General features: G+C 55.0%; 1 protein-coding gene across 1 annotated transcript in view; it reads left to right on the forward strand.

Moving 5' to 3' along the window:
- Positions 1 to 10,103, forward strand: part of SLCO2A1 (solute carrier organic anion transporter family member 2A1) — an 80,117-nt gene extending 70,014 nt beyond the window's left edge. Inside the window, exons 12-14 of the mRNA XM_060149816.1 lie at positions 2,695 to 2,759; positions 5,233 to 5,356; positions 6,219 to 10,103. Coding sequence (XP_060005799.1) covers positions 2,695 to 2,759; positions 5,233 to 5,356; positions 6,219 to 6,339 — 310 coding nt within the window. The 3' untranslated portion in view covers positions 6,340 to 10,103. The remainder of the gene's footprint in view (positions 1 to 2,694; positions 2,760 to 5,232; positions 5,357 to 6,218) is intronic.
- The last annotated feature ends 1,413 nt before the right edge of the window (positions 10,104 to 11,516 follow it).

An 11,516-nucleotide genomic window follows, 5' to 3' on the forward strand; every position in this document is an offset into this window, starting at 1 on the left:
GCCCAGGGCCAGGGTCAAAGGCCCACTTCTGCCATGTACTGGCTGAAAGTCGGTGGGTGTTGCCCATCTCACCGAGTCTCAGTTTCCTCGCGGATGAAAGGGGGTTAATGATATTGACCTCGAAGGATTGGTGTCAGGGTTATATGGTAAATTGCTTTGTAAATACAAGGTGCTCTGCATATTGGCTAATTATCACTATTAACCAAATTATTGTTATTGCTATTACTATTATCAGCTAGCTAGGTGGCAATGACCTAGTTTCCCCAGAAGACTAGGAGATGAGGAAGGGTCTGGGATTTTACCTTATTTACAAGTTAGCTTGCAGACTACCAAGCTCCTGTTTCTGTTACTGTTCCACAAGGATGCTGGCAGAGGCCGGGAGACTCCCGGGTCAAAGCCAAAGGACTTTGCTGCTCACAGCACAGCAAGCAGTGTGAACCTCATGCTGCATCATTTATCCATGCCCCCCAAGTCCTACTGGGTGACGTGGAGGGGCTCAGGTGTATGTTTCGCCTGCAGTGGGTGTAGGTCACAGCTAAGGAACACTGAGCTTGGGAGAGCCACTGCTTATATAGACCAAGCCTGCTGCTGGTCTAGAAGATTTTACCTCATGCCTCAAGGATGCTCATTGCAGCCACAACCCTGGGAAATGGCCCACGAAGCGAACAGTCAGGACCTTGCATTCTTAGCATACTCCGCAAGACTGTGTAGGGACGCTGGGAGCACCTTGCCTCCCAGCACCACCCTCTCCTCCACTGCTCCCCATCCGTGCATTCCAAGTACCCGTGCTTTCACCCAAGGCCCCTGAGTGGGCTTCCCTTCTTACACCCCAAGTCAGATGGACCATGGTGGACCCAGTGATCCTGAGAAAGGTGTGTGGGTGGCCATGACGAGGAGAGGGAATAGGATAAGGAAGTCCCTGAGCAGCGGAGAAGGGCATCCCTGTTAGATCACCTCCCAGAAGGCTGTCAAGCCCCAGGGATGGGGAAGTAGTGGAGGCAAAGCACCATTTCAACCACAGGGTGGGCTTTTCTAGAAAATCTCTGGTCAGGGGCTGGAGTGAAATTGGAGAAGAGGCCCCAGTATCCCAAATGATTTAAAGATAAATCCCACTGGGAAAGATGAAAGAATGGATGCTGTGTCGTATGGAGAAGGTGAGGCTTAACGATGGCATTGTAGGTGACCCAAACCTTATTTGTATCAGTCGTGGCCTCCAGCCAGGCATGGAAATACAGGCTGGGAGTGAAGGTTTGCCGAAAATGTATCAGGAAAGAGAGGTCAGAGAGCCAGCGTTAATTCGGGACTGAAGGGGCAGAGAGTACAAGGAACTCAAAATCTCTATCAGAAGCCAAACTGGGGTTCCCAAGTCCCATTTAGCTGAGAATCCAGAGGAGTCTGCCCAGGGATAAGGACCAAGACACGGAAGCTTCTCCTATGGATCGGACCACTGAAGGCATCTATGGGCAATTAAGGGAGTGTCCATGGACCACTGAAGGCATCTATGGGCAATTAAGGGAGTGTCCATGAGATTGAGATTTGAGGCACTTCCCACTTGGGGGATCCCAGTGGGTGCCTCCCCGCTGCTTCACCCCAGTGGGTATTCTGAGAAGCTGAAAGAAGGTCCCTTTCCAGTTTGCTAGCAGAACTATGGAGGTAAAACAAAACGTGTGCAGAGACCTGGGGATTACTTCTGAGTTCCCTCCCTTGCTGGCCCCTCAGCCCCCGAATGCTTTCCCCCAGCCAGCTCCCGCTCAGGAGTGTGTGCGCTCAGGGCACAGGGAAGCCTGGTGCCCCAGCTGGCCCGCCCCTGGCTCCCCACCTCGTGGAAGGGCGTGTCCTCGCTCTGCTCCATGCCCAGCCGCCCAGCCGGGATGACAGGGCCTGGCGGTACCTCCTCCAGACAGCCTGCCTCCTCTCTCTCTGAACCTCCTTCCCCAGCCAAGCACTTTTCTCCTCCTTAGAGAAGAAGGGTGGGAGCACGACTGGCTGCATAACTTTCAGGACCCAGTGCAAAATGGAAATGCAAGGCTCCTGGTTTGAAAACTATTAAGAATTTCAAGCCAGCCACAGCAGAGCACTAAAGCAAACACGGGACCTTTCGGAGGGTGGGGCCCTGTGAGGCCACACAGGTCGCATGCCCACGAAGCCGGCCCAAAGTAGAGGATTCTTTTAGTTGCACACAGGAGCCGACAGCCCAGGGCCCCTAATTACACTTAGTATCAGGGCTGTCTTCTATTGCTGTAAACACCACAGGAGCTGTTCAGACCTGCGGCCATAAACACAGCCTTCAGTATCCTCTCCGCTCCCAGACGCTCTGCCCTTTGCTTCTTGAAGGGGGCTCTGGGCAGCCCAGAAAATCACAGAGACCAGTGGTTCTCAAACCTGAGTGTGCACAGAATCTCTTGGAGGGCTTCTTCCAACACAGATCGCTGGGCCCCATCCCCAGAGTGTCTGACTCTTCTTCTGAGGCGAGGCCTGAGAATCTGCCTTGAAAGTAAGTTCCCAGGGGATACTGACGCTGCTGGTCCAGTGATCATGCTTTGAGAACCACTGAGAGGAGCAACGGGAGCTCGGGGAACCCAGCCAGGCCACGTGAGGGCAGGTTCCGACGCGCCCTGAGGCTGTGGCTGCCCCGGTGGGGGGAAGGCACAGCCCTGAGTCCTCCCACTGCTGATTTCCTGTGTGCCTTTTCAGCGTGGTGAACCAGGAGGAAAAGTCATTTGCCATCGGAGTACAGTTCTTGCTGATGCGTCTGCTGGGTAAGTGTCAGAGATGCCCCCCTCCTCGTGGCCCCAGATGACGGGGAATCAGAGGGCTGTGGGGTGCAGGGTGGGGACGGGGAAAGCCCCGTCTCATCTCTGTCGTAAAGAGAAGCTGTACACAATCAACACAACGGTAAATGCCAAATCCCATATGGGCGGTTTCCCCATCACTTGAGGTTAGGAAAGATTCCATCTATGGCATTAACACCAAATGAAAGTATGTAAGAAAAAGGAAAAGTGGACGCAGCTGAGAATGCCTAATAGAACATGGAAGGCAGGTATTTTTTCACCTCTCTCCAAGAATTCGCTGTAGGAACAAAACCTCGTGCTCCTGTCCCAAGCAGAAGGGCAGCGGAGCCCAGCCCTGGCTTCCTTTCCATTTGACAAAATACACTCCTCCTACCTCTATTTAGCAAAGTGGGGCCCTCTGCCGACCAACCCTGCCTGCTCTCAAGCAGCCCAGAACCCAGGAGGAAGGGAACTGTGCACAGCAATCAGGACTGGCTACAGGAGGACGAGCTGCCTGCAGGCATCAGGGAACGCCCAGCTTGCCCTGCAGGTCCTTTCCCAGACTGCTCACGCTGGACTGTCCCTTCTGGACACCTCCAAGCACTAGATAAACACAGGGCACTAATATGGAGACCCTTGCAGTGAAGGTACACTAAGTAAAGGGACTGATTCCAGGACGGATTCACACTAAGTAAAGGGACCAGATAAAATGACAGATTTATTGAGGACCCGGGGGCATGCACCGCAGCGGGGAATACGGTGACTGCAGTGGAGGGACTTCATCTGTGATCAGGGTGCACTTTCTGACCTTAAACGCTGAAATCCCTGCAGAGCGCATGGTGCATTATTATCTGGGAGTCTGATCTGCACTTCACCCCGTAGCAGCTTCCATGATCACACTGGGGTGTGTGGGTGATGTCTCTCCTGGGCCTGCTGAGCAGGAGGCCCTCTCCGACCAAATCTGGGGGAGGTGTGGGGTGATGAGGAGTGAATCAGTTTTTTCAGTGGGATTTCTCCGTGTCTGGCCACTTGCTCCTCTCGCCCCAGAAGCCCCCCTTCAGACTCTGCTCCTCTGGCCTATATTACAAGCACAAAGGACACAGGACACTGGGATCTATCCTGTCCTGGTGGCAGAGGTATGGTCGTCACCACAGTGCCTTTCCATTTATAACTTGCTCTGAAACCTCCACTGGGAAGGAAACCTTACATTCCGCCCAGCCCAACAGCAGCCAGGATGGGCTCTGGAGAGCCCTGCCCTGCTTCTTCCAGCCACGGTGAAAACAGCCCCTCTCCTGAGGCTCAAAGCACCTGCTGCCTTTGTTTTGTCATTTGAGCTCAGTGTGGCCACCACAGATAGAAAACCCAGACTGGAGGGATCCATTCATCACCTGAGAAGGCAATTCCACCCTGGGTAGGAAAAAGGACTTGGCAAGTTTCAAATTACCCACTGGGACTTGGCTGAAAATTTTTCTGGACTTTATTTCTGTTCAGGGAACAGCATTCAGGAAGGTCAGTCCTTGTGTCCAGTTTCCATCCCCTGTTCACCTGGAGATTTGGGAGCCAGCAGGTCTGAATAGAGAGGCTGGTTCTTGAAGGTTCCCACCTCTGGGCAGAGCCAGAAGCAGAAGATTGCCTTTTTCTTTCCTCCAGAAGCAGCTTCCCACAGGGCCCCAAACAGAGTCTGAGAGGCTGTTCAGAGTGGTTCTGAGAATGGGGTGGCCTGGCCCAGGTGTGGATCTGGCCAAGCCCTTCCCCAGTCCAGTGACTGCCTGGAACTGTAGCTAAGGATGTGGGGCTCATCCAAATATCCAGCAGCCGTAGGGCATGGCCCCTGATGGACCAGTTCTCGCCACTCAGCTGTGGGGAAGTGCAGGGGGCCTGGGAGGTTCTGAGCAGCCAGGGTATTGGGGGTCTGCTGGGGGTGTTGTCTAAACCAGCAGGGCAGCTTCGTGTAGTGGAAGAATGTGGGATCTGAACCTCCAAAAACTAGGGTGCAAAGTCCAGCCCTAACCCCGCTTGCCTATGCAAAGGTGAGCCAGCCAAGCCCACCTTCCTCCCCGTTAAATGAGGACACCCATCCACCTCCGGGCTGCTGTGAGGACCCGAGGAGTTGGTGTCCTTGAGAGCCTCCTGCCACCCAGTGGAGCCTAGCAACCCCAAGTGTGGGAACTATGGTATCTGTCTGAGCAGGCCCACGGTGACATCTGCGACTCACTCTGCCCTGGAAGGATGGCTCAGGCCCCTTTTCTCCTCTAAGCCTCTGGTGAAAGAGTAATTCGGGCTTCATGGAAAGCTCTTCTGCTTTCCAAAGTCACTGTGGTTCCCAGGGTGGGGCAGAGCCGTGCTCATGCCCGTGAGCTGTGCAGGGGTGCTGGGGGGCTTGCTCCCCACCCTGCCGGGTGCCTCTCCTGGCAGCTCCACGTGACCTGAGCTCTCTGAACTCTCTTCCCACTGATGCCAGCCTGGCTGCCGTCTCCAGCCCTCTACGGCCTCACCATCGACTACTCCTGCATCCGCTGGGGCGCGCAGTGCTCTGGAAGGCGAGGGGCCTGCATCTACTACGACAACGACGCTCTCCGAGACAGGTGAGGGCCCGCACGACGTGCCAGGCCCCAGGCCCAAGCAGAGGCCGTCATCTGCTCCGGTGGCAACTGTGAGGCTCTCAGGCCTCCGAGGGAGAGGGCAGGAGGGGAGCTGCCTAGGGCAGGAGGGGAGCTGCCTTGGGCAGGGAGCGGGGCCACCGGTGACCGGCATTTCAGGGCCCACAGAGAGCCGTCCAAGACTCAGGGGCTGCTCTGTTGTGGCCCCCCTTCTGTGGTCCCCACTGGCCCTCGGGGGGTGGGAACAGCAGCAGAAAGGTTTTTCAGAGGGAGAGGCCGTGGCTGTGGGATGATGATGCCAGGCCAGCCTCCCACTGCTCAGAAAGAGGTGGCCCGTCACGGCTCCTGGCAGAGGCCAAGGGCAGGCGGCACCCAGCTGCAGCACCACTGAGTTTGGCACCTCTTCCAGCCACCTCACCTGCTGCCTCATCACACAGACAGAAACAGCAGGGAGAGTGGGCTTCAGGGGGCAGGACGGGATCTGGAAACGGCGTGGGAGTGGCATAGAAGGCCTGGAGAGGGGCAGACCAAGAGGCAACGGGAAGGTGCCCCCTCCTGGCTGTGCTGGGCAGCAGGACCCTCCAGTCGGCTGGGTCTGCAGTGTTTCTCTGGCCCTCCAGGGGTTGCCAGGGCAGGGACGAGAAGCAGTGGACTGGGAGTCCCACATCTACTCCCCGCCTACTCCTTGCGAGGCCTGTGGTCCTGGGGTTAAAAGGAATGAGGAGAGCGGCCCCACCTGGGTGGGCCCGGATCCTGCCCTGAGTGGTGAGGACACCTGGCCCGGGCCACTGTGATGCTGCCCACAGAGCCTCCACACCCCTCACGGGGCCTGTCTCCTGCCCCACAGGTACCTGGGCCTGCAGGTGGGCTACAAGGCTCTGGGCACGCTGCTGCTCCTCTACATCAGCTGGCGGGTGAAGAAAAACAAGGAGTACAACGTGCAGGAGAAGGCCGCCAGCCTCATCTGACAGGCGACCTCGGCCGCCGCTCTGCTCTCGAGAACGGACCCTGCCCCGCACCTGCCCACATTTACTAACGTTAACACGGCATCTCCTTTTCATTTCTTAAATAAGAGAGAAAACCCCACCACCATTTGCCTTCCCTGTCCCCCCCTCCCAGAGCACCCCAGGGTCCCTTGGGGCTGCTGTGCACCTGGGCCGGGGGGGGGGCACAGAGCTGGTGGGCTGGGTCTTCCCTGGCCCCTTGGGAGGGGCCCCCAGAGGCCCAGGCTCATCCTGCGCAGTAGGGATGCTCACTGAGGCAGCTCTGCACCCCCAGCCCCGTAGTGGGTGGTTTCCCAGGCGGAGAGACCTCTGGGTATCTGCCCAGAGGAAGAAGGGAGGGCTGAGCTCTTACTGGCCAGAACCAGGCTAGGGGAGGGGGAGGCTGGCTGCAGCCCCCTCTGCCTCCGGGTTCGGCACCAGCACAGAACCCAGGAGGGGCTGGCTCCCTTCCCCTCAGATCCTCACTTCCTGCCCCGAGAGGCCACTTTGGAAGCTTCCCCGTTGGGAAGTACAGCCAGCTGTTCCCCTCTGTTACCCACGCTCAGGCGCCAGAGCTGGGACTGACACCCAAGGATGGGCCATCCAAATGCCGTTCTCGTTAACTCTAGGCCCTTCCGTACACGGGTCTGTGCATGTTTATCTCTGTCTTTCTGGGGGTATATCTCGAACTAAGAATGCCACGCTGTGGTGAAGACCTGCGGCCGGCTGTGGATAGCCGTGATGCCCAGGCCCCACTCCACGGTGTGAGGACAGGACTCGTCATCTCAGAGTGGTGGGAAGAACCCCTCCCCCACAAGCCTCCCCAGGCGCAGATGCGGTGGCTTCACACGGGCTCCCTCGTCTGGACTTTAGCCTGTGTGTCGCGGAGTAAAGGGAGGCCATCAGGGATATCCGCAAAACAGGTGATGAAGCCCAGGGAACGTCAAAAGCCGCCAGGCTGCTCGGCCATCTGCAGCCCACAAAGTAGAGGCCCGAGAGGTTGACTCTCCTGGTCCTGAACACACTCATCAGCATTTTCTCAGCCTCTTCTCACCGCCTCCAGAGGAGTGAGCGCCTTCTCCGGACTTGGGCTGAGAGGCGCTGCTGCTGTGGGTGCAGGTTCAGAGTCAGAAACCAGCAAGGGAGGCCTTTCATCCACAAGTATTTTATTTATTGGAGACCGACCTTGTGCAAGGCGGCGCTGGCGCGTGGTTCTCCCGGAGCTTCCCCGCCCTCCATCTACACTAAGGCCTCCTCCCAGAGTGGGCTCACTGAGCAGGGCTGGGGCTGCACAAGCAAGAACCCGGAGATTGTCAACAAGACCTTGACCGTCCACGCCCCATCGGACTGAGCCTGCTCCTGGCCTTTACCAAACAGGGAGCTGACTCGCCATGTCCTCTGGAGCAGCTGGACGTTGGTCGTGGCCACATGCAGATCTCTTGAGTGCCACTGCTCTTGGTAGACCCGTCCAGAAGCCACCTCCAGAAAGCCCTCATATGGTGGAATGACAATGGCCACACTGCCATGGGACCGAAGTCTTTGTGAAAGCCACTGTCGCAGACAGCCTGATTCCAAAGCCACCAGCTCTATTTCCATAGATCTCACTCTGGAAGGGAGGCTCCATGCAACCTCAGGCCCTTAAATGGCCTGCTTGGAAAATGATTCCCTGCAACTAACCCTGGTCCTTCTCGCTGCCATTTAACCAAATTCTGAAGGCACTACCTTCAGCTGAGCTCATGAAGAATGAATGCCAACCTTCAGATTCTGGAAGATGGTTGCCCTCCCAAGCCTTTTTTTCTATTATGATATTGCTATTAATATATTATAATTCTGCTGTTGATATAATTTGGTCATGAATTTGTACTGTCATGTATATTGGCTAGAGAGCAGACAGAACATATACCTTCTGGCCAGAGGAGCTGCCCCTGCCCCAACCCTTGGGGGCCCAAGGCCATGGGGATGGGAGGTGATGCCACTCTAACCCATCATCCTGGTACAGAGCAGCAGCAGGTACCTCTTGTCCCTTCAGTGAATCTCTGCAGGTGACTGTGAAGACCCCACAGTGCTGGGCTGTCAGGAGCCCTGATCCCTGCCCTTGAGTTTATATGCAGAAGTGGGGTTGGACATGGACAGCTAAGTCCATGACACAAAAGAGAACTAATATCGTAATCATCACTGATCACTTGGTCACAGCCAGTACAACTGGCCCACAGCAAACCTGCCAGCTGGGACTATAATGGTGTCACCTTCATTTCACTTCCGGTGCAAAGCTTAACAAGCTTCCTTGAGTGTTGGACGCTCATAGAGTGTGTTGTTAAAATGCAGATTCCCAACCCTCTCCACCCAGCCCCAGAGGCCCTTTATATGGGGCTGAAGGGGGCCCAGGAGTGGCATTTTTAACTGGCCCCTCGTGTGAGGCTGATGTGGCTTGTTAGACCCTGTGTGGTGGGTCGTCAGGGCCTCAAGGATGTCCACTTATGCTTAGACCACTGAGACACGGACCCACACTGGGCCTGTGGTCAGCTCAAAGGTGGCTGGAGGAGGAGAAGCCTCCAATCAGGGGCTAGTGGACATGGAAAACAATGCAAGAGCCCACATTTATATTGGGTTCTACCAGTCCTAAGGGTGGAACTCTCCCTCTACAAGCTTGAGAGTGCAAAATGTGTCACTGTCATTTCTTCATATTGGTTGTGTCTGACTTCAGGCCCTCACGCTGCTGACTGGCCGGAAATTCAACCTCAACCAGCCTTGTGTTTGGCTCTCAGAGCCATCTGCATGTCCTTGGGTCCTGCCACTGTGGGTCTTTGGTCTCTTCCCAGTCTGAGGCCTCCTAGAAGCCCTGCTTCTTCCCTGAGCCTGGAAACCCTGAAGAGGCCAGATCCCAAGACTAAGGTCCTGTGTACCCGCAATGATGCTCCCCATCCCCACATCCAGTCCTAGGAAGCCCACCCCTCTGCTCCACTCCCTCTCCCAGCCCCTCGGGGGCTGAATGAAAAAGCCAGGAAAGGAAGGGTATGCAGGAACCTTTTTATCCCATCCTTCCTTGAGCCTTTTTGGCACAGGAGAGGGAAAATGCAGTGAGAATTAAATGCCACATCTCCATAAATCATGCTTTGGCCCACAGCCCTTTGGGGTGATCCTTACCATAGCCCCATGTTGGAGGCCAGACTAGTCTTAAGGCTCCATTTGAAGATGAGGAATCTGAAATCAAGGAAGTGACCATGTAGTCAAGTTTATGCAAATAATAACTGGCCGGATCTGGACTCAAACCAGGCTGTCCAGACCTCTCTGTCTGCTCCAGCTCCCCTACTGAGTCAGTCTGTTCCCTCGGAAGTTCACTAGCCCATGGGATGGAGGTGGGGGAATCTACTGAGGGCCAAGCAAGGTAGGTAACGGAGGTGGAGAGAACCAGGTAATATTTCACTTACCACTTGCTTTTCAAGTAATGAACGTTACAACTGTTCATTAACCAGGGCCACGTCAGCCCTATAGCACCAGAAGTTAAAGGAGAGTCACGGAGAAAAGGGACAAAGAGGAAAAGGCTTTTAGGAGAAAAGGCCTTGAGAGAGCTGCACACAGACAGACCTTCAAGGAGACACGCCCACCTGGTGACGGGTTAGCAGAGTCTCGCTTAGGAAACAAAGCCACGTTGTGATTTTCTCCAGCTGCGTTCAAAGATGAAGAGATACATTTAATCTGGGGGTGAATCCAGTCACTATCAAATTAATATTAAAATATTATATTACAGATTCCCAGGGGCTGTGTGTGTGTGTCTGTGTGTGTGTGTGTGAGAGAGAGAGACAGAGACAGAGACAGAGACAGAGAGCAAGGAAGAGAGAAAGAAAAAACAGAAATAAAAACTCTGTGAATCCAAGAGAGAAATACTATCTTTTACAACCACAAGAACTAAATAGCTGGGAGAAATGTCCATCTCCTGCCAACAGCACAGAATTCATTATAACCTTTAACCAGAGATTAAATATGTAAACAGGTCGTGGGCAAGCCCTTGGCAAATTATAAGTGAGAGAAAGTTTTTCTCCCAAGATACACCCTGCCCGCTCACCCACTCATCCGCTCTCCACCCACCCCCGCAGTGTCATTGCCGTGCCACCCAGGGGTCACCACAGCTTGCTGAAGTCCCTGATCCCAGGCACCTGCTACAGCTTGATGACAATAACAGTAACTAAAATGTGCACAGATCTTTACAGTTCACAAAGCCATCCATTCATTTAACAAACTCCTTTAACTGGAAACTCAGTCAGGATAGGCTTGGCTGCGCTGGGTAACAAACCTCACCAATCTGTCACGTGACACAACAGGAGTTTACGTCTTAGTCTACTGTGGCTCTGGGTGACTCTCAGGGCAGTGGCCTCCAAGCGGTGGCTCAGTACCTCCACTTCATAACATGCTGCCATGATGGATGAAGCAGGGCCAGGCAGTCCTCGAAGGTCTTGTGCTGGTAAGTAAACGTTTTGGCCCAGAAGTAACATGCTTCACCTCTGCTCCCAGCCCCTTGGCCAGAACTAGTCAGTGTCCCTGCCTAACTGCCACAGGGATGGGGAAAGATAATCCTTTTGTGAGCTCAGAAGAGACAGCAGATATGGATAAGCGCTAGGCTCCTCCACCACTGGGGCGAAACTGGATGGAGGTAGGTGCTCACTGGGACACTTAAGTGCATCAGGTGTTGGGGGAGGGGGTCCAGCAAAAAGAAGTTCTCCAAAGGAGGCAGCATCAGTACTGGGTCCCCAAAGGTGAGGAGGTGATTTCCAGGCAAAGCTGAGCCCGTAGGCAGTTTGCCGAGGAACGGGGAGGTGGGCAGGAAGTTTGGCTCAGAGGAAGCAGATGGAGTATTGGCAGAGGGAGATGCGGGGTCAGGGAAGGGTTCTCCTGAGATGGGAGAGACTTTCTGGGGCAAATGGCCAAGGGAGCGGGGAGGCTGAGGAGCCAGAGAGAAGGGGTCTGAGGAGGAAGACGGGGTGCGCCAATCCTCTGTGCAGGAATTTCACCCAGAGCTTCCACCAGCCCTGAAAGGCCAGCACGACTAGTTCTACCCTACAAATGGAGAAAACGAGGCCCTCCCAGTTGTGACTTGTGCCTTCCTTTATTCACTTAGTACCTGATGTAGATGAGGACAAAAGATGATACACACATGATCCCTAACC

This window comes from Lagenorhynchus albirostris, chromosome 5 (assembly GCF_949774975.1).
Source record: "Lagenorhynchus albirostris chromosome 5, mLagAlb1.1, whole genome shotgun sequence".
Lineage (NCBI taxonomy): Eukaryota > Metazoa > Chordata > Mammalia > Artiodactyla > Delphinidae > Lagenorhynchus > Lagenorhynchus albirostris.